This window comes from Puma concolor, chromosome A2 (assembly GCF_028749965.1).
Source record: "Puma concolor isolate L17-30 chromosome A2, mPumCon1.1.hap2, whole genome shotgun sequence".
NCBI classification, from domain to species: domain Eukaryota; kingdom Metazoa; phylum Chordata; class Mammalia; order Carnivora; family Felidae; genus Puma; species Puma concolor.
Window position 1 is genome coordinate 140,262,404 of NC_141668.1, and position 27,430 is coordinate 140,289,833.

Consider the following 27,430-nt stretch of genomic DNA (forward strand, 5'->3'; position numbering starts at 1 on the left):
TGAATCATCAAAGTGCTATTAAAAATCATCATTAATCTGTGGACTTTTAGGTGAATGGCAATCCTAAAAAGATTCACTATCACTAAAAGTTTCAAAGTAGAAACAGGCCTAGATTATAAAAATGCAGTGACCAAATTTAGCTGGCACACTGGAGCGAACAGGGAAGCATTTTTTCTTCATACAAAAACAAAGTTACTCAACAGCCAAATAAAACAACTCATTGAAAATACCCGAAACGGTTACTTTCCATCAGATGGCAAAAGGGGAGGGGTGTTCTTTATTAAACAGCAAAACCTCTGCTTTGTGATGTAGATTCATTGAATTACGTGACAGCAATCACTGGTCACAACTATTTTAAGTGGTGTCAACAACAGGAATCAGCATTTATGCCAGAACCAGCCCATCAGATCTCACAGACTAAGACTCATTTTGCTCTTATACTAACATTCTTTGAAATCAATTAAATTAGCTCAAAAATGCAAGAGTCATTTCAACTTACTGATCTTCTGATGAAAATGACATTTTTGAAAAATATAATTTATGCTGGCATCTAAAAGAATCCAAACCACCTCAGTGCACTTCAAGGAACATTAAATCCAAGCAATGTGTGGGGCTGTTAATTTTGCAGGATCATAATATCTGCAAGTAGAGAGGGCTGCAAGATCACCGCAGTGTTTCTGCTAGCTCTGCTTATACCAAGTTCTGAAAAACCCAGACTGATGATATGCCACCCACTCTCCCCGCCCCCACGCCCATCTATGAACAGAGGTCTGGGACGGACAGATGTTTCACACTGAGGACCAGACTCACGTTCCACTCACAGTGACTGGCAGGGGTTCAGTACATTATCAATACATAAAAGACCAAGGGTATTTGTCCTCTGTGATCCTTCTGCAGATCAAAATGCGACTGGAGAATTCTGCTTCCTAGGCATGATAAATCCTACCGCTAGGGTTGGTTGGCCTCAGTGGACAGCTCCTTAAGCACCAGAGGAAATCAAATCCAATAGCTTTAGCTGGTGTTTCCTAAAACATGGAGCAGGTATCACTCCCCAACATTCACAACCTTAAAGCTCAAGTGACAACTTACTCCTTTCTCTGCATCTCTTTCAGTTCTTCTGATAACATCACAACTACTGTGTGGATAACACTTGCCTAAACCGTGCTAGTCTTAGTCTCCCCTTCCACAAAGGGAGCAGGCCTCAGAGCTGGCACCGGCAAGAACGATAACAAAGAATTTAATCATCTTTTCCCTGTATTTATTTTTACGCCTTGCATGCATGGCAAACAACACTAGTCTTCCTGTTGATGATCGTGGTAAGGTTTTGTTTGCAACAGGCTGACTTTAAATAGAAATGGTTTGATTTAAAGAAAAATACTAAATGGAATTATGTAAGCGAATCATAAACATTGAACCCGGTTGATTAAAATCAAAGGAAGGTGGCAGAGGCACATGTGACTATGAGGCCTTGCTCAGGGACCGAGGGCTGAGCCAAAAGGTGAACACACGGGTCAACGTAACTAACCTGGGGCAAAATACTTCAACAGCTGACAATGCAAGCAGGGTTTCAACTTATTACAGATTCTAACTGTGGCATCTGCCCAAGCCGAATGAACAGCACTCGTTTACTTCACCTAGGTAAGATCAGCTCATGTCTGCTTTACAAAAGACAGGTTGGGAGGAACTGAGGTATTCGTTGGAAGCAAACTCCAAGAGGAGCAGCAGAGAAGCCCAAGCACACAGCGTGTCACAATCACATGGGACGTTCTTCCAACACAGAACCCCAAAGGCACCCCAAAAGTCATCGGCTGATTCTATCTGTTCAGACCCACAGCCAATGGATGTAAACAGGACTACACATTTTATGCTATTCAGTAGCCAGCTTAGGACCAACACACTGATTATGGAGACTCCTGACTTGGTAAACAAGCTCAAAAGAAGGGTGCTTCTGGCCACAGGGAACATCACCATCTCAGCCCTCCTTCTTAGTTAAAGTTTTGGAGGCAATTAACAGGACGTTTCCAGCATGTAACACAAAGTTAAAAACCAGTTTTAAAAAACCAGGGGCCTCCTTTCATGCCATCCTTGCTAGACTCAACAAACTTTGGAGTGCCCGTCTGCGTCAGTCACTGTGCCAGGCACCAGGAATACACAGCCACAACTCCTGACAGGGGGGAGGGATCTGCCGTTATCCCAATGCACCCCAGCCAGCCTGTGGGTCAGACTCGGGTCTCAGGAGTGGTTTAGAATGCAGATTCCTAAGTCCTATCCCTGAGATTCCCATCTAGCTGGTCAGAATGGTTCTCAGGAAGCTGCCCTTTTAGAAAGCTCCCCTTTGATTTGGATGCACAGCAGGTTTGGGATCCAAGGATTCAAATTATACTTTTAAATCTGAAATTAACAGTAAGGAACATCTTGCTCTCAAAAATAATGAGTAACTTAAGAAAAATATGAAGTATCTTGGACTTCAAAACATTAAAACATCAAGAAAGTATATGGTATTACTACACAGCTTCCAAGAAAGAAAGCAATGTATACTACGAAAGCAAACAGACCTGCAAGCAACTGGAAATGCCAAAATGACACTACCATCATTCACCATCACTGTTCACATGGAAATCCTGGTTAACCGTTAGCTCCAAAAAAGGCAGTTCGGCTAGCAAGAAAGTAGACTGTCTCTTACTACTATGGATAAATAAGCTTCTCACCAGTTCCCAAGAACATTACCACCAACAGGAACTGATTTACAAGCCTTGTTGCTATTGTAGCTTTCTTCTCTCCCCTGGCAGCCATGCTCTTAAAGGAAATGCCTGTTTGATTTTGTAGCAACTGCTCACTTGTTCATACAAGTCACAGATGACTACTACCAACACCTTAATTCACAGAAGACTGCCCACACATTTTCATCAACTTCACTAAAAGATAAGAAAACAGAATCCTTCCATTGGCAGCTATGGATTCTTCCAAATACCTAATAAACAGACTACAATGGCCACAGGGAAGGATCTTGAATTTGAAAACTATTTTTGGTGTTAACACATAAGAATGTGCCTTTTAGAATTCTAACAAAAGACCACACGGGTTCCAAAAAACCCTTTTTCCTGTTACAACCCCTATCCCAAAGATAGAAGAAGACACTGGCCACAGTGAAAATGCTTCTTGGTACTAGGGCACTGCCCACCTCTCCTTCTCTCCAGGTGAGTGGGGGTGTCAGTCCCAAACTACTCCAGGGTCATCACATGGTGCCTCCCTCAACTTCATGCAGTTGCTCCCAACCCTACACACCCACACAGGGCCAAACCTCCCATTTATTCTCCATTAGCCTTCTCCCTGGTGCTGTCTCAGAACTCCTTCAACATTTCCCAGCTGAATCCCTCTCTCAGAACACTTGGGTCCCATCTTTTTGCCAGGGACTCTTCTCTCTTACAGTTTTAATATTTCCCTTGCCACTAGACGGACCAAGGTCCACCACCCAGTGGCTTTATCAGTCCCACCCCTTGCCTGTCACATAAGACTTTTGAGTCTATGAACCTTGCATTCGTATTTTCTCATTTACATGTTTGAAATGACCACCCTTCCTTTCTCCTTCAACAAGTATCTTATCAAAAGATACTTGGTGTACTAGACACTGTTAGAGAAAAAGGGTAGAAATATGATTTTATGACACTCCTTCATGCCCTGTCCCCAATATATTGACATTTAAAAAAAAATTTTTTTAACATTTTATTTATTTTCGAGACAGAGAGAGACAGAGCGTGAGCAGGGGACGGGCAGGGCAGAGAGCGAGACACAGAATCCAAAGGAGGCTCCAGGCTCTGAGCTGTCAGCACGGAGCCCAACGCGGGGCTTGAACTCACAAACTGTGAGATCACGACCTGAGCCGAAGTCAGATGCTTAACTGACTGAGCAACCCAGACGCCCCAATATATTGATGTTCATTTTTTTTTTAATTTTTTTTTTTAACGTTTATTTATTCTTGAGACAGAGACAGAGCATGAACGGGGGACGGTCAGAGAGAAGGAGACACAGAATCTGAAACAGGCCCCAGGCTCCGAGCTGTCAGCCCAGAGCCCGACGCGGGGCTCGAACTCATGGACTGCGAGATCATGACCTGAGTCGAAGTCGGCCACCCAACCGACTGAGCCACCCAGGCGCCCCTCAATATATTGACATTCTTAAAGAGAGTGTGAGATCAAGAATATCATCTCCAGGTAGGGCGCCTGGGTGGCTCAGTCGGTTAAGTGTCTGACTTCAGCTCAGGTCACAATCTCACAAGTCGTGGGTCCGAGCACCACAATGGGCTCTGTGCCAACAGCTCGGAGCCTGGAGCCTGCATCAGGTTCTGTCTCTCCCTCTTTCTGCCCCTCCCCCACATGTGTGCTCACTCGCTCACTCTCTCTCTCAAAAATAAACATTAAAAAAAGAAAAAGAGGGGCGCCTGGGTGGCTCAGTCGGTTAAGCGTCTGACTTCAGCTCAGGTCACGATCTCGTGGTCCGTGAGTTCGAGCCCCGCGTCGGGCTCTGTGTTGACCGCCCAGAGCCTGGAGCCTGTTTCGGATTCTGTGTCTCCCTCTCTCTCTGACCCTCCCCCATTCATGCTCTGTCTCTCTCTGTCTCAAAAATAAATAAACGTTAAAAAAAAAATTTTTTTTTTCAACGTTTTTTTATTTATTTTGGGGACAGAGAGAGACAGAGCATGAACGGGGAAGGGGCAGAGAGAGAGGGAGACACAGAATGGGAAGCAGGCTCCAGGCTCTGAGCCATCAGCCCAGAGCCCGACGCGGGGCTCGAACTCACGGACCGCGAGATCGTGACCTGGCTGAAGTCGGACGCTTAACCGACTGCGCCACCCAGGCGCCCCAAAAATTTTTTTTTTTAAAAAAGAAAACGAAAAAGAAAATCATCTCCATAAGATGTGCTGGAACAACTGTGTGCAGTGCCTCTGGAAGAGGGGACCAAGAGGGACCCTTTCTAGCTAAGGAAGTCCTGGCAGAGGTAACACCTTTAAGTGGGCCTTGAGCCAAGCCAGCTGTTTTCATACTCCCATTTCCTCTCTCACTCCCTTTCAATCCACTTTGCCCACCAATCCTCCCTGGAGGATCATGAAGTCACATCACTCTGGTGCTAGAAAAACCTGCAGCAGGTCTGCACTGAGGCCAGGGGTGTCTAATGGGCGGGCACTGGGGCTCTCTGAGCGCGTCCCAGCCTGTCTCTGCACACTGCTCACCCACACATGGCTCCATCAGCTCCGGCTGATGGAGACTCCTTGCAGTACATCCCAGACAGCGGGCAATCTCCTGCCTCTGCGCCTGCTCACATCACGGCTACTGCCAACCTGGGGCCACCAAGTATGGCCGTTCAGCGTACAGACTGTGAAGTTGTATGTGGCAGCCCTATCTATCCCCATCGAAACACTTCCCATTTTAGGGGATTATAGGTGATTTTTTAAAAACGATTTTCTGCATCTTCCACAACGGACATGTATCACACACCTAAAAACTGAGGAAAAACATTTGTGCACATGTGACAACAGATCCACTCTACTCTTCAGAATACCCTAACCAGAAGGCAATTTTCTCTAAGAAGCTGTCTCATTGAGAAGCAATCTGTGTTCCTCCTTATTCTTAAGACCTTGCACCGTTTTTTTTTACTTTAGACACAAACATTTCTAAATCCACAGCTGTACTTTTATCTCTCTCTCGTACCTATTATGTGTCAGGCGCTGTATGAGGGGCTTTACCTATGTTGTTTCATTTAATCAATCCCGAGAACCTATGAGGTTGCTGTTACCATTCCGACACTACAACAAAGGAAGCTGAGGTTGGAAAATCTGCACAAGGCAAAACAACCAACTTAGGCTTCTTCCAAGTTTACATTTTAATTTTTTTTTTAACGTTTATTCAGTTTTTGAGAGAAAGAGCCCGAGCAGGGGGAGGGGCAGAGAGAGAGGGAGACACAGAATCTGAAGCAGGCTCCAGGCTTCGAGCTGTCAGCACAGAGCCCGACGCGGGGCTCGAACTCACAAACCGTGAGGTCGTGACCTGAGCCAAAGTTGGACGCTCAACCGAGCCACCCAGGCGTCCCCCAAGTTTAAATTTAAATCCAGTCTAGTTTGGCTTCAAAATCCTTAACTCCAAAATATGTGGCAATTGACTAACTGCCTTTTCTAATACTAACCTCCACAAGTCTACATCAGGAAGATAATATCTTATTCATCTTTGTACTCACTCTAGTGCTCACCCCAGGGCTTCTACTCAGAATCAGAAATTCAAAAAAACCTTTGTATGATTACATAAAAAATTTATTCCTTGGAGGGAAAAATGGTGAGATGTGGATATGATGGTGTGACTCTTATAACAACGACTGTCCCAACAGCAAGCCATGTAGGTGCTAGCTTTAAAATGCCTTTCAATGCTATGCTGTCTTCCCCAGCTCTATTTCCACACCTTAGTCTTAGTTTATTATCATGTCTTACCTTTGAACTATTTTCCCTGCTTCTCCCCTTCTACAATTTATTCACACCAAATTAACCAGTGTGGTGGGCCTGTGTTACGTCCTTACACAGGAAAGCCCTAGAGTGCCCCCCAAGGGTCTTCTGACTCTGACCTCCAAGGCTGTGCACGATCAGGGTCCCTGCCCACAAGGGCAAACTTCTCTAGTGTGTACTTACCTTCACTGACCTCCCTCCACCTACAGTGAGCTTCTTTCAGTCTGTACCTCAGCTCGTCCCGCTGTATAAGAATGCTTTAATTCCCAAATGCCACGCTGGTGGCTCTGTCCCATCACTTAAAGCTCAAGTCACCAGGGTCACCTCCCCAGAAGCTTTACTTAAACACTATCTACAGGGGATGTCATTATTATTGTGTCTCAAGCTCATATCTGTAGTAATAAGGACAATGAGGAAACAACTTAAAGTTATTTAAAAAGTATGTCTAGCTAATTTTGCTGGTCTCATAAGCTAAATTATAAACCCCATGGACGTAAGAATCTTATTATACATCAAAGTGCCTGAAACAAGGTGGTCATTCAAATACTTCTGAGCTGCTATTGAATCCAACTGGGTAAAAAACTACATCTTCTCATTAAATTTTTTTCTACTGTAAGCACTTTAGGTGGCATTATGACAAAGCAAAACCATCTTATCTGGATTGTTCCATGATTAAACACCCAGACAGCAGGCATGGAGTCTTGAAGCCCAGGGATGGCTCAGGGGTTCATGAAATCCCTCAAGTTGCAATGCTTCATTTCATTCTAAGTACGTGTGCATTTTAATGGATAAGATGTGATAGCTTCCTCACATTCACAGATTAGAACACGATGTCACGCTGTATTTAGAATTATTGAACTTGGAAGTTTCAAAATCACATTTCATTTTAAAAAGGCATGTATCCATACTATGTATATATATATCAAATTTTACCAGCCAGTGAATTCACAACCATGAGGTGAGGTCTAGAAGGAAATAAACCTTTCACTATACGGACTCAATATTTCAAAAGAGTTTTCATAAAATACATTATTCCTTGTCCAATTTCAATAAAATTCAGAAAATACCCAACATCTGAGAGACATTAACCCACTCGATGAATTAGAAAGCCTACTTCTTGACAGAGGGAGGGATATTATACTGTATCCATGCTGTCACTGGCCTTCAGCTTAATCCTGCTTTACCTTTTACCCTCTCGTAATGATTTTTAAATGGTTAAGCACTTACCATAATGTGATTGAAATGCCTGCGGTTTGACAACCTGATTACAGTCGTTACACACCACCAAGTAGAAATCATCGTGGGCTGGACAGAGACCAAATATTGGCATGTCTGCAACAAAGAAGAGAGCATCACTCACTCATCTGGTTCTGATTAATAGGAATCCATTTGGGGCAGCAGTACATTCTAAAGGAGCTGCCTTAAGATGAAGTGTAGCAGTACAAGCGTTACTGCAGTAACATTTAAAAATACCTGATGTGGCACCGTGACTATTAAGAGAGAAATCAAATCAGACTTACAGAAACACTGTCCAGAGAGCTCAAATAAAAGGCACCAAAAATCATCAGTTTGAGGCGAAAGAGACAAATCTACTAAAATGCAAACAATTAATACATTCATAAAATAAAGCAACTTTACATGAACTAGACCAAGGATTATGGGGAAGAATCTGCAACCACATAAAATGCTTAACGATTCACAAAGCTCTATCATCTAATGGTTTTATTTGTTTAACTACGCATTCTATTCCAGCCATCTGGTCTCTGAGTTCCATGGAACAGTTAAGAAAGGAAGCAGAGGCTTCACTGAAGAGTAAAACTGCTGGTTTGGTCAGAGTATAATACAAAGAAAATTATTTTTATACTCTTTTTTCAGGTCACAAGAACCTCTAGTCCTTTCACTTACATACTGATGCTCCTGGACACATGGAACTTGTGTACAAACACAATATTTCATATATTAATCTCAGTTCATTTACTAGAACAAGGCAAGATACAAGTTGGATTTTTTTTTTTACAGTTAAGTACTTAATTAAAACACAAACGTGAAACTAAACTATCTGCATAAACACAAAAACTGAAAGTGACTTGATATCTGGTAATTTATATATGTGTGTGTGTGTGTGTGTATGTACATACACATATATACACATATATACACCTATATATACATACACATACCTATATGTACATATACACGCATATACATATATACACATATATACGTATATACATATTTTTTAGTTATTTTTGACAGAGAGCGAGCGAGCGAGCGAGCACGCAAGTAGGGGAGAGGCAGAGAGAAAATCCCAAGCAGGTTCCACACTATCAGTACAGAGCCCGATGCAGGGCTCAAACTCGAGAACCATGAGATCATGGCCTGAGCAGAAGTCAGATGCTTAACTGACTGAGCCACCCAGGTGCCCCAGACATCTGGTAATACATGGCTAACTAAAGTGTCATAACCATGAATCGTTACTTATTAACAACAATCTAGGTAGGGATAGCGCTAACATTTCAGATCGAGAATCTAATCGTTTAAGTATTTCAAAATTGGCAATTTTAGGGGTGCCTGGCTGGCTCAGTCAGTAGAACGTGAGCCTCTTGATCTCAGAGTTGTGAGTTTGAGCCCCATGTTGGCCAAAGAGATTACTTAAAAGAAGACAACTGGTGATTTTAAACAGGTTTTTTACACTATTTAGAATATTTGCAATGAATGGATTAATTAGCACATTTCAAAATTAGGCAAATAGTTTAGGAGACCAAATACCAAGTTTAAAGGGGGGGAAAAAGATCCATTATCTAATTAGCATCTGTTTTCCTTCCTGTAAGATTGAACTTCACACTTCCTCCAGCTTGGGTGATCTTGGTAGCTTTACAGGAAAATGCCCTGGGGAGATGTAAAAGTGATCATAGTCTCACAAGTATCAAATTACTGACCTAATATCTACGTAAGGATATAGCTCAGATTTTCTTAAGACAGTTTCTATTACACTAAACTGCACAGACAGCTATAAATCTGAAATATACCAGGGACCAACAAGATTCTGGGATGCGGTGGCAGCACTGAACAGTTTCTAGGTGCTATTATCTCATTCTTTTCTCACAACTGTCTAGGTAGATACCATTACAACCCCACTCTAAAAAACGAGGAAACTGATTCACAGGGAGATGAAGTACTTCGTCTACGTCAATAGCTGGGATTCCATTCTGACTCATAACAATGGCTTGGATTTAGTCCCTTGAAGATCAGAGGAACGTGATTTCTAGAAATTCCTTCCAGTTTCCACCTCCAATAAGTTGGAATGTCAGAGCTGAACACCTTTGATAGACTGATAATGTAAGAAGCTTCTAGTAGACTACTGACTTCTGTGACTAAGCTTAATAATTTAATGAAAAATAAAAACCAAACAATGTGCTATTTTCCTTGAAAGCATGCCCACATTGAGTTAAAAATAGTACATGTGGGAGAAAAGGAAAGGTTATATCCATGCAATGATCAACATATAATAAGCCATTTTCCATGGCTACAATTTCTTGACATGACATTTCATTTAAAAATAAAATTATGTATTTTAAGTACTTTCCTTAAGTTCCATGTACCCCTGTGCTACATGCCTCCAATACAGGACAAATTAAAGAAAATCTGAATTACAGAACTAATATGGCATTCATAATTTATAGTGTGAAATGTCTATAAATATCAAATCAACAGTTTCATTAATGAAATTCGCTCATTTAGTTTTATTAATTAAAACAGTAGTTAAAACAGCATTAAGTCAAATGGTCTCAGTTTAGAGTTAGGCCTCTGCATGCTGGTTTGTGTGGCTTCCCACAGCACTCAATGTCAAGCAATGCTGTTTCAAATATATCACTTTGCCAGATACCAGATACTTCTGGGGACTAGCCCCCCTACCCTTTATAAATAAAGCCATTTTTACAAATTAAAACCTGTGCCAATCTTTTCAAGTAGTAACAATTCAACTGGCCACAATAGTGTTTATATAGGAAACTGTTTTTACTCTGATTCCTTTGATCCTGTTGTGAGACTTGGAAACACTAGTAAAATTAAGAAGGCAGGGGTCATTCTGTAAGGGACCAGGAATCTGTACTTGTGTAAAAACTTTAATTTCCTCAATAACTTAAGATCATTTGCAATCGATGATGACAGTAATCATGATGATCAACAGTTGGCCTTTACTGAGACACTGCTATTTGACAAGCCCTGGCACATGTAAGCACTTATTACATGGTTTATCCTACAATATAATCCTCACTTTACTGAAGGCAATATCAACTTGTCTATTGTCACCCAGCAAAAAAGCGCAAGCAGGACTCAAACTCAAGTGTACTCTCTCTGTGAGCTCAGAATATCTCACCAGCTACCTCATCACACTCCCTAAAATTTGCACTCGTGTGTGCACGTGTGCCATGAGCGCATGCACACACATGCACACATAATCCCCATGGAAAGAAACATGGCATACTTAAATCCAGTTCATGCTACCCTAAGAAATCAAATTCCTGTTACGAAAATCTAAAGCAACTTTAATTTTAGCTTTCTAAATTCTTTACTTTCAGATATCCATATTTGGAAAGTAAGCCAGAAGACACAAAATAATTTAAATAAAATGTCTCCAGGAGTAAAAAAAAAAAAAAAAAAAAGGAGTTCTATATCCCTTTTCTGCACTGGAACATTCCAGAGGCCTTAGCAACAGGAACAGAATGTGGAATGTTGTGGCAACAGAGAAAATGAAATAATTTTTGTGAGAGACAGTATGTATGTTTCTGAATTTTTTTAAAGCATAAATTTATAATGAGCCCATCTACAAATTAACATATAAAACTTGCCCAAATGCAGAAAGGTAAAAGATTGATTTATATCAAAATATGAAAAAGAAATGATAAGCTACTATGAACTACTTAGCTACTATTGAGTTGTTTTGTTTTTTTTTTAAGTTTCTTTATCTTTATATTGAGAGAGAGAGAGAGAGAGAGAGAAAGAGAGAGAGAACAGGGGAGGAGGAGAGAGGAACACAAGAGAGAACCCCAAGCAGGCTCTTCACTGTCAACGCGGAGCCCGACACAGGACTTGAACCCATGGACTGTGAAATCATGATCTGAGCCAAAATCAAGAGCTGAATGTTCAACTAACTACACCACCCGGCTGCCCCACCACTGAGTTTTTTTTAAAGTTTGTAAAATACACTGCAAACATACAACTTATACCATTATATACTTCAAAATAACGTAGTTTTAAAATCATACCTGGCTCCATGGACTCTGACTAGTTTGAAAGAATAGATTTTTTGTGTGTAGGCCCTAAATCTTTCTCAGGATTCAGATCACTCCAATCTTCCAATTAGCACGTAGACCAATACCCACATCTAGGCCATCATGTACTTTGGAGACCCCAGGCCAGCATACTAGGAAGGACTGGGTTTAAGTACATGGACACATGGGCACGCGTGCAGATCTTCACAGGCAAATGTAGAATGAAGGCTCTCTGCCTGAAACCAGACCCTAAACAGGAGGGAATGTGTTCAGTTACTTTCCTGCTACTCTCCCCGTTTTGAGGACTGAGTCCGACAGCAGAACTCGTGTACTGTGACAAAGTGTTTCACCTTCACAGTACCCTGGGTGTCTCCCTTCTCCCATGCTCCCCAACTTCTACATACCAATGACTTCCACATTTCCATCTCTAGCCCAGATGGCTCCTGAGCTCTGTCTAGACTCATATATCCAACTGCTACTAGACGCCGCCATCTGGATGGCTTATACACATCTCAAATGGAATAAGCATGGTCAAGAGAACTCCACTTTCCACCCTGCCCTTTTCCCACCCCCAAAATCTTCCCTCTCTTCGGTAAATGACATCATTTATCTCCTTGAGTGCTCCAACTGAAAACCCAGATGTCATCTCTGACTCCTCCTTTCCTCATCACATCCAGGCCACCAGCCTGTCTGGTTGGCTCTACTCTAAAACCTCCATCCACTTCCCTCCATTATCTAAGACCACTGCTACAGAGCCTACCACCAGCACCTTTCTGACAGACTGTGGAAAAAGTCTTATCTACTAGGTGGTCTACAGTCACTTCCACACGGCTGCCAAAGCGGTTCTGTGAAGTCCTCCAACAGATCACATCACTACCATTAGCATGTCTCCAGGGGCCTCCCACTCCTTTAGGAATAAAATCTCAGCCCTTACCACAGCCTCCAGGGCCCTGCCGGATGTTCCTCCACTTCCCTCTCACTTTCTGTTCCCTTATTCCCTCCTTGCTCCTCTCTCCTTGGCTCACTCTGCTTCGAGCACACTGTCTTCCCTTTTCTCCTTAGACCCAGAAAGCTATTCTCAGCTAGGTTCTGCCCTTCGTCTTCATAAGATGCCTAGTACATTCATTCACACACTAGCAGGTCTGGCTCAAAGCTCTTCTCTTCAAAGGGCTTCCCCTTCCCCAATTAGTTACGCTCTATCACAGGTATTGTATGTAAGCAGAGTGGCAAACACAGAAGACTACTCCCTATCATTCTGGGCAAGTTCTATAACCTCTTTGAACTTCAGTTCCTTCTTGTGTCATACATATGGTAATGATAAACAGTACCTAATTCACTGGTCACTAGGCACTTCACAGGGTTGGAAGATTAAGAGAACATAGGGAAAACCCTAGAATGCCACAGAAAGTGCTCACACAACAACCTCCGCCCAAGCCTGTGAGACAGCGGTCATGCACCCACACTATTGCTCAGGAAACTAAGACACACAGACATTAAGATTTTACAAGCTACTAAGTGGCAGAGTTCACATTTGTTTTGGTTTTTGTTTGTGTGTTTGTTTAAGGAGGCTTCACACCCAATGCAGAGTCCAACCTGGGGCTTGAACTCACGACCCTGAGATGGAGACCTGAGCTGAGATCAAGAATGGTTTGTTTAACCAACTGAGCCACCCAGGTGCCCCGAACCAGCTCTGCAGGGCTCACAAGCCCAGGAAACTCCCAACATTCTTCTAGAAACACTGCCTAAATCTGCCTCCTCCATGCCACCCTACTGCCCCTGCCCCTGGTAGTGGCCTCCACACACCAGGAGAGACTTCCTCCCAAACCCAGCGTTTCTTCCCTTTTCAGCCTCCTCCACCCTACTGCCAAAGTCACAGGCCTATAAAGAAATAACACCACTCCTCTCCTTGAAGACCTCTGCTGGCTCCAAAGCAGGGCTCAGATCCCTGACCCACCTCTTTGCAAGCAAGGCCCCTATCACTCTGGTTTTCCCATCTCTCTGGTGTGAGTCAACCTGCTCCAGTCTCAAGACTGCTTGGCCTTCTCAGAGCCTGCCTTATACTCCCACAATCCTATCTTTTGGCCAGAACAGTTCCGGTAGCCTGGAAAACTTTCCCCTCTTCTTCCTGGAATTCCCACCTTTTCATAAGAACCCGTTCCACCGCTCTCTCTGCTGTGCTCTTCCTCATACCATTCATTTTCCCATCGCAGTCCTTCACTCACTGATTGACGAATGGTCATTTATAGGCAGACGCCTCTGTAGTCCTGCCTGACAGTTGACCCCTTGCCTTCCCTAGCACAGATCCTGAGAAGCAAGCTCTCGCTGTGTGTTTGTGAAGTCATGACTGGCACTTGGAACTCTTCCGCAGCTTCCAGTTGCTCTTAGAATAAAAACTGGCCCATGCGGCCTTGAACAGCCTTGACCCGCGTCTCTCCCTACTGGCTGTTTGTTTGCATCTGGCCCTTCTGGCCTTTCTTTTGTTCCTGGAGCACATCATGCTCTCTCCTGTCACAGCACCCAGGCACTTGCTATTCTGTCTGCCTGCAATCACCACCTTCTCCACACCTTTACCTGCCTTATTGTTTTATGACATTCAGTCTTGGCCTCAATGTCACTTTCTTGGAGACTTGGTTAGACAGGCCCTGTTTGTTACATGTTCCCAGAGCACTGACTTAGTTACTAGCCTTGCCACAATGTACCATGCCCAATTTATAACAATCCATCTAGTTGTGTGAACCTCAATTTCCTCCCACTAGAAAAAGTTCTGTATTTATCCAGCTTCCTGCTCTAGCGACAGTGCCTGACAATGTCTAACTTGACCGACAGGAAGCAGCAAATAAATATGTGTTATATATCACTTGATGAATAATAAGTAAAGTATTAAAATCCCTGTGGTACCATCATAAGTCAAGGTTATAATTGTGCCTTGTGTCATTTAATGACATAGAGTCATCCACTAGAATTGGGTGATACATTTAGTGATACAAACATTGAAGGGTGAGAATGGTTCCCTTGAACACATGATCAATCCCATTCCTGGAGGCCGTTTCTGGCAAAAAACTCATGTTTCAGGGCCTGATTCTCATCAGCAAATTCTCTTTCGTAGTAGTGCAGTGCAGTAACAAAGAGCAGTTGTGGAGTCAGAGTACCTGGGTTCAAGTCCCTATTCTTCCTCTTACTAGCTAGGTGATCACGGTTAAATTATTTGATGTCTTTCAACTTCAGTTTCCTCCTCTGTGAAATATATTTCAGTGTTATTTTGAGGATTAAATGAACTAATCCATGGGGAGCACTCAGTGCTGAGCATGTAGTAAATACTCAATACCTGTGAGCAAAAGAAACAAAAACACAAAATATATACACACCAGAAATGTCTGCAAGGGCCCAGCTCTCACTAATTAAACTCAAAGAAGACTGCCATACACACAATAGTGACTATTTTACAATGTGAGCTAAACTCTCAAGCGGTCTCGTGCTCCTACTGCTGGTCACACACTCCTTCCTGTAAACAATGAAAGGGGGGGGGGTGCAGCAGAGGAGGCTTGCTGGCACTCCTCTCACTGTAGAGGGTCAAAGGCCAGGCTTCGGAGTTTAGGCTTTACCCTGCAACACAGGGAGAATCCAGTAAGCGAGAAGTCACATGATACAAAAGGCCACTCTGGCAGGAGTATGGATCAACTTAGGTAATAGGGGGCAGGGAGCAGCACAGATTTGAGGACAGTGGTCCCTAAGGGCTGATGAAAAAGTCACAGTGAGACACAAAGTGCCTTTGCGATGAAAATGGGGGAAACCCGACTGAAGACAAGCTCTGGAGGAACTTGACAGGTCAAGACCCAGGAGACTGTAGGTGGAGGGTGAGGCCAAGGGAGGAAGCCAAAGATGGAAAAACTCTGTAAAGGCAAGAGAGCCTAGTGGTTAAAAGCACAACCTCTGAAACTAGACTGGCTGCATTCAGATCCCATTTTTGCCACCTACTAGCCTTTATTCAGTATCCTCGTCTATAAATGGGTAAAGTGACTGTACCTACCTCATAAGTTGTTGAAGGAACTAATGAATATAAAATGCTTAGAACAGTGCAAAGTCCTTTAAAATGTGAGCCTTTTTTTTTTTTTTTTAAATCATCTTCCCTATCATGGTTCTCTGGTCTTTGATCTAAACAGTAGCTATGTTCCCTTCTACCCATGCCAAGCCCCAATGCCCCCCCCCCACCCCAAGAATAACCAGTGATGTTTTTAAGTCAAACTTCACCTAGTCTAACTTAACCCCTTAGTGGTTCTCCAATGTAGTCAGAATGAAAAACAATGTTTAGAAGGCCCTGCCTGACCTCTGCAACCTCAAGACATGGCACTCACCCCCTAATTTCCATTCCAGAATTCTAGTCTCCTTGAAAATTACCAACATGCCAATCACTTTCCCACCTCAGGACCCTTGCTAATTCTGGTTCCTCTGTATGGAATGCTCTGCCTGGCTGGCTCCAGGTCTCAGCTTATATTCCAAGAAAAGGACCTTTCCTGACCACCCCATTTAAAGACAGAGAAGATAAAAGATAAAGATAGAGATAGCAGACCCCCATCTCTTCAGCTAATTCCCTTTCTTCACTCATTAGTTATTTGTGTTTTGGCTCCGTCCCTAAGATGTAAGCTCCATGAGGGTGGGTGCACAATGCCCAACACACAGTAGGTTCTCAAAAAAAGAATCTGAGGAAGGCCTGACTCTGCATCAGACTTCCTGAGTTCAAATCCCAATGCCATCATCACTCACCAGGAGTATGACCTTGGGCAAGTTCCCTTCGGTATTCTCATCCATAAAACGAGGTGATGCTAGCAGTTACCTTAATGGGTACTTACGAGGACAAAGTAATTTACTATACGTAAAGATCTTAGAACTGTGTCTGACATGTAAAAGGTCTGCCGTACCTATTATGATTATAATTATTTCTACTTTTACTGTCAATGAGTTACACTGACAATCCCCCAATTTCTGCCATCTATAGCCAGCACCTCTTACAACAGTATGTATTAAGTACTTACTGTGTGTGAAGTATCCTGGCAAATACTCTCTATACACCATTCATTCATTCATGTATTGGATCCTTACTATGCCTAGCCACTATTCTGAGCACTGGGTATCTATCAGTGAACAAAAATCACAACAAGAAACTCTAAGAGGTATTAACACATAAAACAAAAATAGTAAAACTTTACAATTATAAATAAATCCTAAGTTTCAGGTAGAGTGCCTAAAGCATTAAGTCATCTGATCTTCATAATACTACCTGCACATTTCAAGGTCACCATCCCCACACTTCACAGAAAAAGCAAGAGATGCACCAAGGAGGTTACCTGCTTTAAGTGACAGAGCCAGTAGGTGGTGGACCTGGGATCTGAAGGTTGAAGGTAGGCTTTCAAAAGTACAAGTTCTCCACTTCAGTGCACAAGCCTCTCCACTGCTCTGTGCCTTCCCTGCCTCTCTCAGGACATCTCTGCTCTTCTGCCTTGTTTAATCGAAGTCAACCAAAGCATCCTATCAGACAGCAGATTGTTTAGGCTACTTCTGGATGGTCTGCTCTCATTGTTCCTCTAAGCTGTGCTTAGATACTAGGACTCTCAGCCCCATTAGTGTCTGAAACACTTCTAAGTAACCTGATAGACTTGGAAGGCTGGTCTCTGCACATACTAAGCTTTGACTGCAGTCAGTCCCAAATTTATTTCAAATTTATTTCAAACTCTCAATTCTGGATAGTCAAAAGTAATTATCAGTAACATAAAAGCTTTTAATTGCTATTTAATAAAGTTTAATGTCGTGACTGGGAAAGGATAAAATAGAATTTTATTTCTACCTTGCACAGTTTTCCCAAATTCATATCCTCTGCTCCAATAATTAAAGGAAATCAGACTTTCCTTTGACCATAAGATGTTAAACAATAGAACCAACCAGGGACAAAACTGGCCAATCAACAGTGTTCTAAAATATACATGGTTTAAGGCCCTGTCCAAACTAATATAGTCAATAAAGACTGGATTAAAAAAAAGAAAAGAAAAAGAAAAATGAGATGTTTTAGGTCAAAAAGCAATTAACCAAACAGCAGGAGACCAAAGAATGAGATCAAAGAAAATAGTTCTAATATTTATGAACCAGTAACTGTGAGTAACCAGTCTTACAGTCATCCTCCCTAGATAAAAGTCACAAGTGCTAATGTTGTCACTGCTTGTACTGAAACTGAGATACAGTGCCTGGGACAGAAGAGAGGAGGCAAGTACCAAAGTGCTACGGAATTTGCATTAGGGAAGGCATGTCCGGCTACAAAGGTGACCAACATGGCAGTACACATGGCAGGCTGTCACATGTGTACCTTAAGCTACGCCAAACACTGTCAGTAAATTCTGACCTTTCAAATCAGAAACCAAGCCTAAAATGCCACGTGTCCTAAATCTGGAAGTGCTGCCACAATCACTTTGCAACACTACCATTCAGCTAAGCTTGCAGCCAATGGGTAAGCTGCGAACTAAAAAAGAGTGTTACCACTCTGCTGGTACCATAAGCAGAGTGTATATAAGGACTCGATAAAGAGTGCTCTTAATTTTGTCTTTATTATTGTTATGGTTACATAACATAACACTATAACTACAGTTACAATTTCATGACCCAATTAAGAATATCACTTCTTCTTTTGCTCAAAAGGCAGTCAATACGCAACCCCACATCTCCCAGTATCTTTTATGCAAAAAATCCATGGCTCTCATATAACTAAGTACAGCATTAACTATAAAATGGCATTGACTACTAAGCCATCTTTGCTGTTAAATGGTTAGCTTTATATAGATCATACCTTGGTCCATAAAACAAACCTCGTCAATTTTTTTTTTTAAACGTTAATTTTTGAGAGAGAGAGGGAGAGAAGGAGGCAGGGAGGGAAGGACAGGAGGAGAGGCAGAGAAAGAGGGAGACACAGAATCCGAAGCAGGCTCCAGGCACCAAGCTGTCAGCACAGAGCCTGATGCGGGGCTTGAACCCATGAACCGTGAGATCATGACCTGAGCTGAAGTCAGATGCCTAACCGAATGAACCACTCAGGTGCCCCACAAACCTCATCAAGTTTAAAAGAAATGAAATCATACCAAGTATGTTCTCTGTCCACAGTGGAATCAAATTAAAAATCAGACAAACATAACAAGAAACTTCTAAACACTCGGAAACTAAACAGACATTTCAAATAACTCATAATCACACAATGTAATCACATTAAGAGATTAAGGAAGAAAAATCATACTATTATAAATGATGCAGAAAAAGTATTTAGGATAAAGAACCACCTCCACATAACCAGGAGTAAAGAGGACTTCCTTAATTTGATAAAGAGCATTTACCAAAAAACCTGCAACTAATATCATACTTAATGAACAAAGACTATATGGCTCAGAAACAAAGCAAGGATATCCACTTCTATTCGGCATAATAGTGGAAGCTCTAGCCAGAGAAATAAGGCAAGAAAAGGAATTAAAAGGCATACAGGGGCGCCTGGGTGGCGCAGTCGGTTAAGCGTCCGACTTCAGCCAGGTCACGATCTCGCGGTCCGTGAGTTCGAGCCCCGCGTCGGGCTCTGGGCTGATGGCTCAGAGCCTGGAGCCTGTTTCCGATTCTGTGTCTCCCTCTCTCTCTGCCCCTCCCCCGTTCATGCTCTGTCTTTCTCTGTCCCAAAAATAAATAAACGTTGAAAAAAAAAAAGGCATACAGATTGGACAAGAAGAAATAAAAATACTATCTCTATTTGCAAATGATCTGATGGTCTATGCGGAAAATCAGAAGGAATCTAAAGAAAACCTCCCAGAATCAACCAGGTTAGCAAGAAGGATAACAGGATACAAAATTGCCTTGGTCTGTCTGGGTTGCTGTAACAAAATACCATAGACTAGGTGAATTATAAAGAACATATATTTCTCACATTTCCAGAGACTGCAAAGTCCAAGATTAAGGTGCCAGCTGGGGCACCTGGCTGGCACAGCCAGTTAAGCGTTCAACTCTTGATGTCGGGCTCAGGTCATGATCTGATCTCACTGTTCGGTTGCTAAGTTCGAGCCCTGCATCAGGCTCTGGGCTGATGGTGCAGAGCCTGCTTGGGATTGTCTCTCCTTCTCTCTGCCCCTCCCCTTCTTGTGTTCTCTCTCAAAACAAAAACAACATTATTTTTATAATTCAGCTTATTCTGTGTCTGGTGAGAGCCTGCTTCCTGGATCACCGTCTCCTTTTCCCTGTGTACTCCACATGAAGAAAGTGAGAAAGCTCTCTGGAGCCTCTCTTATGAGGACACTAATCCCATGAGGTCTCCAACCTCACGCCCTAATCACTTCCCAAAGGCCTCACTCCAAAAATCATTTATATTGGGGATGTTTCAACATATGAATTTGGGGGGGAAATCACAAACATTCAGCCTATGCACAAAATCAACACACAAAAATCAGTCTTTCTACATACTAGTCATAAACACGTGAAAGCTGAAATTCAATGGCTAGACTTCAGCTAGTATGTTATGCATGCTATCTGCTTTACGGTATAGCTGAGTATTGTTCAGCAGCCATGTGGCTGTGAAGAATGTAGCAAACCAGAGATCTGTATCTTTCATTAAGTACCTTAAGGGGATGTTATAAAATGTAATTAGCTCATATTCATAAAGTCTTTAAATATCTTACCAAAAACATGCCCCAGAAGGTTGACTTTTAATAGATAATGAAAGCATAGTAAGTGTCCTGAGTTTGGCTGAGATTCATCACATCAGAGACAAAAACGATCTGTAGATGTTCTTTTCTTTTTAATTAAAAAAATTTTTTAATGTCTATTTTTGAGAGAGAGAGAGAGAGAGAGAGAGACAGAGAGAGACAGACAGAGAGAGAGAGAGAGAGAGAGAGAGACAGACAGAGAGAGAGAGGACACACAGACACAGAATCCAAAGCAGGTGCCAGACTCAGAGCTGCCAGCACAGAGCCCAACGCAGGGCTCGAACTCATGAACTGTGCACGAGATCATGACCTGAGTCGAAGTCAGACACTTAACCAACTGACCCACCCAGGCACCCCTGTAGATCTTCTATCTTAATGATCACAATGAAAAAAAAAAAGCACACACAACTCTATGTTCATCCTCAAAGCTCTGCTGCTTGAAGTATAGCCCATGGACCACACCCTACCTATCACCAAGAACCTGCTTAGAACTACAGAATTTCAGACCTTGACTCAGACCAAGTAAACTAAAATCTGGATTTTAACAAAATTCCCAGATGGTTTACATCATTGTTTGAGAAGCGCTGAAAATAGATCATACAATTTGTACTGAAAGTTGAATAATGTTACCAATATTAGAGAAATTATTCATATCATAATCCAGACTTTTTTCAGTCTGACCATCTAGCAAACCCATCTTGAGCATACTTGCTCAAATGTATATTGCTCCAGTGTATACTTAGTAGACTGTACTTTGTAGAATATCTTATGTATAATGTATATTGAATATATTAGTCTGTAGTTTTCAGTCTGGGGTTTTGTTGATCAGAGTACTGGTCTCATAGAAAGAGTTGAGAAGCGTTCCCTCCTTCTCTATCTTTTAGACAAGTTTGTGTAGCATGGGTTATAATCCTTTACACAGTTAGTAAAATTCACCAGTGAAGCCATCTGGGTCTGGGCTTTTCTTTGTGAGAAGTTTTAAAGTTACGTATTCAGATCTAGGTCTATTTGGATCTTCTAATTCTTCTTGAGTGAATTGTGGTGGTTCGGTAGTATCTTTCTAGGAATTTGTCCATTTCATGTAAGTTATCTAATGTGTTGGAATACAGTTGCTCACAGCACTCCTATACAACCCCTTTCTATTCCATAAGGTCAGTATTGATGCCATCTAATTCCTGATTTTAATAGTATGAGTAATGGGAAATCTAGCTAAAGGTTTACCAGTTTTATCAAAATCAAAGCCTTCAGATCTTGTCAAAGTACCAGCTTTTGGCGTCACTGATTTTATCTATGGTTTTTCTGTTCTCTAGGTCATCTATTTACACTCTTTGTTATTTTCTTCCTTCTGCTTGCTTCATGCTGTTTACTCCTTTCACTAGTTTCTTAAGGTGGAAGGTTAGATGACTGAATTGAGATCATTCTTCCTTTTTAATAGAGCTGTTTACAGCTTTAAATTTTCCCTTTAGTACTGCTTTAGCTGCAGTGTAACAGTTTCAGTATGTGGTATGTGACCCACTGCTTATTTAGGAGTATATTATTTAATTGTCAATTTCCCAAATTTCCTTCTGTTGTTAATTTCTAATCTTACTCCACTGTGTTTAAAAATCATACTTGGTACTTGTATGATTTCAGTCCTTTTACATTTACCAAGGCTTATGTTGTTACAACCTAACATATGATCCTGGAGAATATTCCATGTACATTTGAGAAGAGTATATATTCTGTTGTTGGTTAGTCTAGTTGGTTTATGTTTTTTAAGTCTTCCTTGTTGATTTCCTGCCTACCTATTGCATCTATTCTTTCAAGTGAGTTATTAAAATCTCCAACTATTATTTTTTAATTGTCCATTTCTCCTTTTGGTGTTAGTTGTTTGTTTTTTGCTTTTTGTATTTTGAGGCTCTGTTGCTAGGTGCATGTGCCTTTGTAATTTGTTATTTCTTCCTGATGGATTGACTTATTCATGATTATAGTATGTCTTCCTTTATCTCTAATGACATTTTTTTCAAATCTATTTTGTCTGATATTTGTATAGCCAATCTAATTCTCTCTCCCTCCCTCCCTTTCCTTCTCCCTTTCTCTTTTTCTCTTAATAATCTCTACACCCAATGTGGGACTCAAACAACCCCAAGATCAAGAACCACATAAGCTTCTGAGCCAGCCAGGTGTCTCTGGTCTAGTTTTCTTTTGACTACTATTTGAATTTTTATTAACTTTAACACATTTCTGACTTTGAACTTGAAGTAGGTCTCCTGTTGACAGCATACTGTTAGGTGATTTTTAAAACTTCATTCTGCCAATTTCCTCCTGTTGAGTAATACTTACTCTTACATTTAATGTAATTACTGGTAAGATTTAGGTCTGTGATTTTGTTACTTGTTTTCTATACGTATTGTGTCTTTTTTTGTTGTAGCTCCTCTATTACTACCTCCTTTATTGTTAAATTGATATAGTCTAATAGGCCTTTTTAATTTTCTTTTTTTAAGTTAATTTATTTTGAGAGAAAGTGCAAGCGAGGGAGGAGCAAAGAGAGAGGGAGGGAGAGAATCCCAAACAGGCTCTCCATGCTGTCAGTGCACAGCCTGACTGCGGGTTCTATCTCATGAACGGTGAGATCATGACCCAGGCCAAAATCAAGAGTTGAACACTTAACCTATCAGCCACCCAGGTGCCCCATTCCTTTTTTATCTCCACCCCGCCCCCCCAAGTTATTTTCTTAGTAGTTATCCTGGGGAATTATAATTAACAACTTCAAACAATCCATTCTGAATAAAACCAACTTAATTTTAATGTATAAAAAAAGCTTTGTTTTGACATGGCTCTAATTTGTGTTTTCCCCTTGCATGTGGGCCATACTTTGACGTTTCTTTGTTGTCCTTTTAATTTTTTGGTGATGGTTGGACAATTTAAATAATGTAATGTGGCAACTCTGGAAATCACACCCACCTGTCCTTGTTTGTTAAGTGACTTACCCACTCTAATTGTTTTAAAGCCTATATTCTCTGTTACGTGTGGTTAGGTCAAAAGTTTCTGTGTGGTTAGCTAATTATTAGGCAGGGATTTCCTAAAATATCTTGAACCAGTGTGTCTCCCTCCCAACCCTTGCTGAGTGGCTCTACGTGTGTGTTGGAGCATGCCGTCTGTGTGCTAGCAAGCAGTTTACAACTCTGCTTTAGCCTTCACTTCCATTTGCTTACAGCCTCAAGGTCAGCCAAAGGTAAGCAATGAGGGCTTTCTCAGGTCCCCCAATTGATGTCTTTTCCCCACTGTTTGCCTTTTAGTTTGATGGTCAGACTGTCACCACCTCAGACCATTGTAATGTTCAATAACTGCCACAGTTTTTTTTTTTTTTTTTTAAATAAACACCCTAGGGACAGGACACATAGTGAACTCTGAGTCAGCTCAAGTGAAGCCAAGTTCTGAGAATGGAACTTTTTAGGGAGCTACCAGGCAGTTCAGAGAGTGACAAATGCTTGGAAATAGGACTTTGGGGGAGCTCCAAACCCCTTCTGTCCCTTCTGGTGGCTTCTAGGCTGCTGGTTCTCACAGGTACCATAGTTGTGGGGCAGTTGGTTTTCAAAGTTACTATAGAGCTGGTGGGGGGGGGGGTTTGAAAGAGGGTGAGTTAAAAACCTCCCAGAGTTTGCTGTAGTTACAGAGATTCAGCCTTCTTTCTTGTATCAGTTTTCAACAGATCCTACCAGTCTTCATTTTCAGAATGCTGAAAAAGTTAATTTTGACAATTCGGAACAGTGGTCTCTCTGCTTTTAGGGAGGAGATTTTCAGAGGTCCTTACTCTGCCGTTTGGAAGTGCTTACTTCAAGTATCTTAATGGAAGATAGCATCATCAGTCTGCTTATTACTATTTTCAACATTGCTCAGACTGCACTGTGGACAAGGGAGGTTCGTGGTTCCAAAGCCTAAGTGAGAAAACCAGACAAGAGCTGTTTGTAACAGAACAGGTGGGAGACAGGGAGTAGTATGGACATGGGGATGGCAGTGTGATGGCACAGGTATGATTCTGAGGCACTGAGAAGGCACTATCGGCACAACTTCGTAATGGCCTGGATACAAGAGTGATGCAGAGAATGACGCCAAGTCTCTGGTCCTGCAGAACAGGATGGATGGGTGGTACCAGTCTCTGAAAAGGAATTCTGGAAGAATGCCAGGTCTGAGAATGAGGAGCATACACTTGGGACATTTGAAACCTAGGTGCCTCTGAGACTTCCAAGAAGATACCAACGAAGCCTTCATCCTGAAGACTCCCGACCTTTAGAGAAATGCTTTACAAATCAAGTCCTAAAACAGTGTTCCCCCCCATATGGGAAAAACAAAAACAACAGGCAAGGAATAAATACTAAGTTTCAATAATTCAAAGTCACCCAGGAATTTAAAATATGGTTCCAAGAATGATGAGACCCAGGCACAAATGCCTGAAACTACTTGCTACTTACACTCAAATGAATTAAAGCTTTCCCCAAAGGCAGTTTTATTTAACGAGAAATTACAATAAAAAATAAAGATAAATCTTCACTGTGTCTAAAAAGATGCGGTTGCACTCATACACGTCAATTTAATGTTCTCATCGATGCCTGTGAAAATAGCTTAAATCAATCAGATTCGTTCATGCCTCCACTCATTCCATAAATACTAGATGCTTCCTGGTTGAGAGCAGTTGATCTGACCTAGGAGGCAGCTGGGTCAGAGTAGATCACTGAAGGGCAAATTGTTCTTTTGGTCCTAACGCCAACTTTTCTCAACATCACATGTTTTTAGTTCTATATAATCATTTCTGGTAGTCTTCCCTTTGTGCAGGAAACTCACTTGTCTAACTGCTGTCTCGGGTGGATATGGGGGAGGGGAGAGACTTGTAAGAACACTAAGGGGAGAAAGAAAGGGGAGTGTTCACTTCTGGTTAATTAGTTCTATTCCTAATCTCTCTTAATGTTACGAAGGCTTCTTCTGTTTAAACAGATTAGGTGTAGTTTATTACTACTGGGAAATATTTAAGTATTCCAAGTTTGTTTTGCCTGTTTGCTCATTTCTGTTTCAAAAACTCTGAGTTAATGGGCAATACTTTCACGAGAAAACTTCACGCATTCTCTTATCTCAGTTTTACTTCTTCAGAGTGTGTAGTTTCACTCCTTGTCCTTCCAGGGCAAGCTGGAACGAGGTACTCAAAGCTCAGTTAGCACAACTGCACGCACACACCTGAACAAGGTACTCAAAGCTCAGTTAGCACAACGGTACGCAAACAGATGTGACTAGCAGATAACACCCTGCATAGTCACAATTCACAGCAATGCCTCAAGTAAAACACTCATTTCTCCTCAGCTGTTTGTCTGAGTATTCATCAAGTAAAATGTCAGACCAATGTTTAAAATACAATGGAATAACACTAGTCACCGTGTCAACCATTTATTAGGCATTCACTGGGCCAGACAGTGTGCTAAGTAGTTTACAAGCTTTATGTTGTTTAATCCTCAAAACAACCCTGTGGTATAGGTACTATTATTAGCCCAAGTTTACAAATGAGGAAACAGACATGGAATGATTAAGTAACTCACCCAAGACTGCACAGCTGGCAAGAGGTGGGGCTGGGGTTAAAGGTGAAATCTAGTTGACTCCAGATCTAGTCCCTAACCAGCATGTAAGAACATGTCACCATTCACAGAGCTCCTCCACTCCCTCCTTCAACAAGTATTTACTAAGGGTCCTACTAGGTCACCTCAGGGGAAGGGTAAACAAGAAATACAAAGATTCAACCCTTACAGAAGGGACATAGCTTCTGACATTATGAAATCTGTTTACTTTAAGGCAGTTGTGTGGGCAAAACTATTCACATATATTACTTTACACGTAGTAGGTAAAATTCACCATTGGCCTAATAAATCCCAAGTACCTTAAAAATTACACGGGAAATGATTTCAGTGGATGAGGATGGGATCTAAATATGTTCCATTGAAGAACAAAGCATTCAGCTATACTCTTACAAAACTAACATGACAATGCACGCTTTCTCCCCTCATTCAACACATCACGAAGCACTTAAGACAACAGGGAAGAAGAACTTTATGTACTAATAAATGGAAACTAACAAAGTAAGCCTCTTCACTCCAGTAAGCCTTTGGTCTATTTTATTTTTAGTGAACATATTTCTGTCCTCCCTCGTTTCAAAAACACAGCCGACATGCTGCCTTATTTACGTCTGTGCTTATCGGTAATGACACGGCCATATCTCTGCAAACAGTTGGTTAATTAATTTGTACCCCTATCTTCTGGCAGCCTGCCTATGCAACCGAACAGCAAAAATAATTACACCATGCTAAAGTGGGAACATTTTCACTCTTCTTTTTGAGATTGCTTATCGTGGGGCTTGTTGCCTTTCTTTAAATGGGTTTGAGTTGTAGAGAAGGCTTGCAAATCAGATTAAAGTCATTAGAAGACTATAATGTTTCCATTCTTCACTATAGCATGAATATGCAATCAGGAAGAAAAGGGACTGACTGAAAACTGACCAACCAGTCAAAGGCACAAAACATGGGCTGAGTAGAATTATGAAGAAAAATCAAGCTCTATTCCAGGCAAGACCTTCATCTCTTTCATGATATTATAATCTCAGATTAATCGATCAACACATATTTACCTAGAACCTACCATAGGCAATCTCCTATTTTCTTACACAAAACCATTTGCATCAAGAGGTATCAAACAAGAGGTTACTGGGATTCTGTACTCAACACACAAATCACAGAATTTCTTCTAACTAGAGATCACTTTTGAAACAGTCTCCAGGGATATAGGTCTAGTAGTTCAAGGTAAATACAACGGTCCCCTGAACCCAGCTCAAGTCCACCAAACATATAAATGATGTTATATAGCTTTCTGCATGCCTAATGATTTTCATCCGTCTTGATTTTAACACTGAAGTTCCATTTTAAGAGAGGAATTGGTTGGTT

General features: G+C 41.6%; 1 protein-coding gene across 9 annotated transcripts in view; it reads right to left on the reverse strand.

The window, feature by feature from the left end:
* The window catches only part of ATXN7 (ataxin 7), a 134,622-nt gene that overhangs the window by 43,756 nt on the left and 63,436 nt on the right, over window positions 1–27,430 (reverse strand). For all 9 annotated transcript variants that reach the window (XM_025915983.2, XM_086697688.1, XM_086697686.1 and 6 more), the window contains one exon: window positions 7,715–7,819. In XM_025915983.2, coding sequence (XP_025771768.2) covers window positions 7,715–7,819 — 105 coding nt within the window. The remainder of the gene's footprint in view (window positions 1–7,714; window positions 7,820–27,430) is intronic.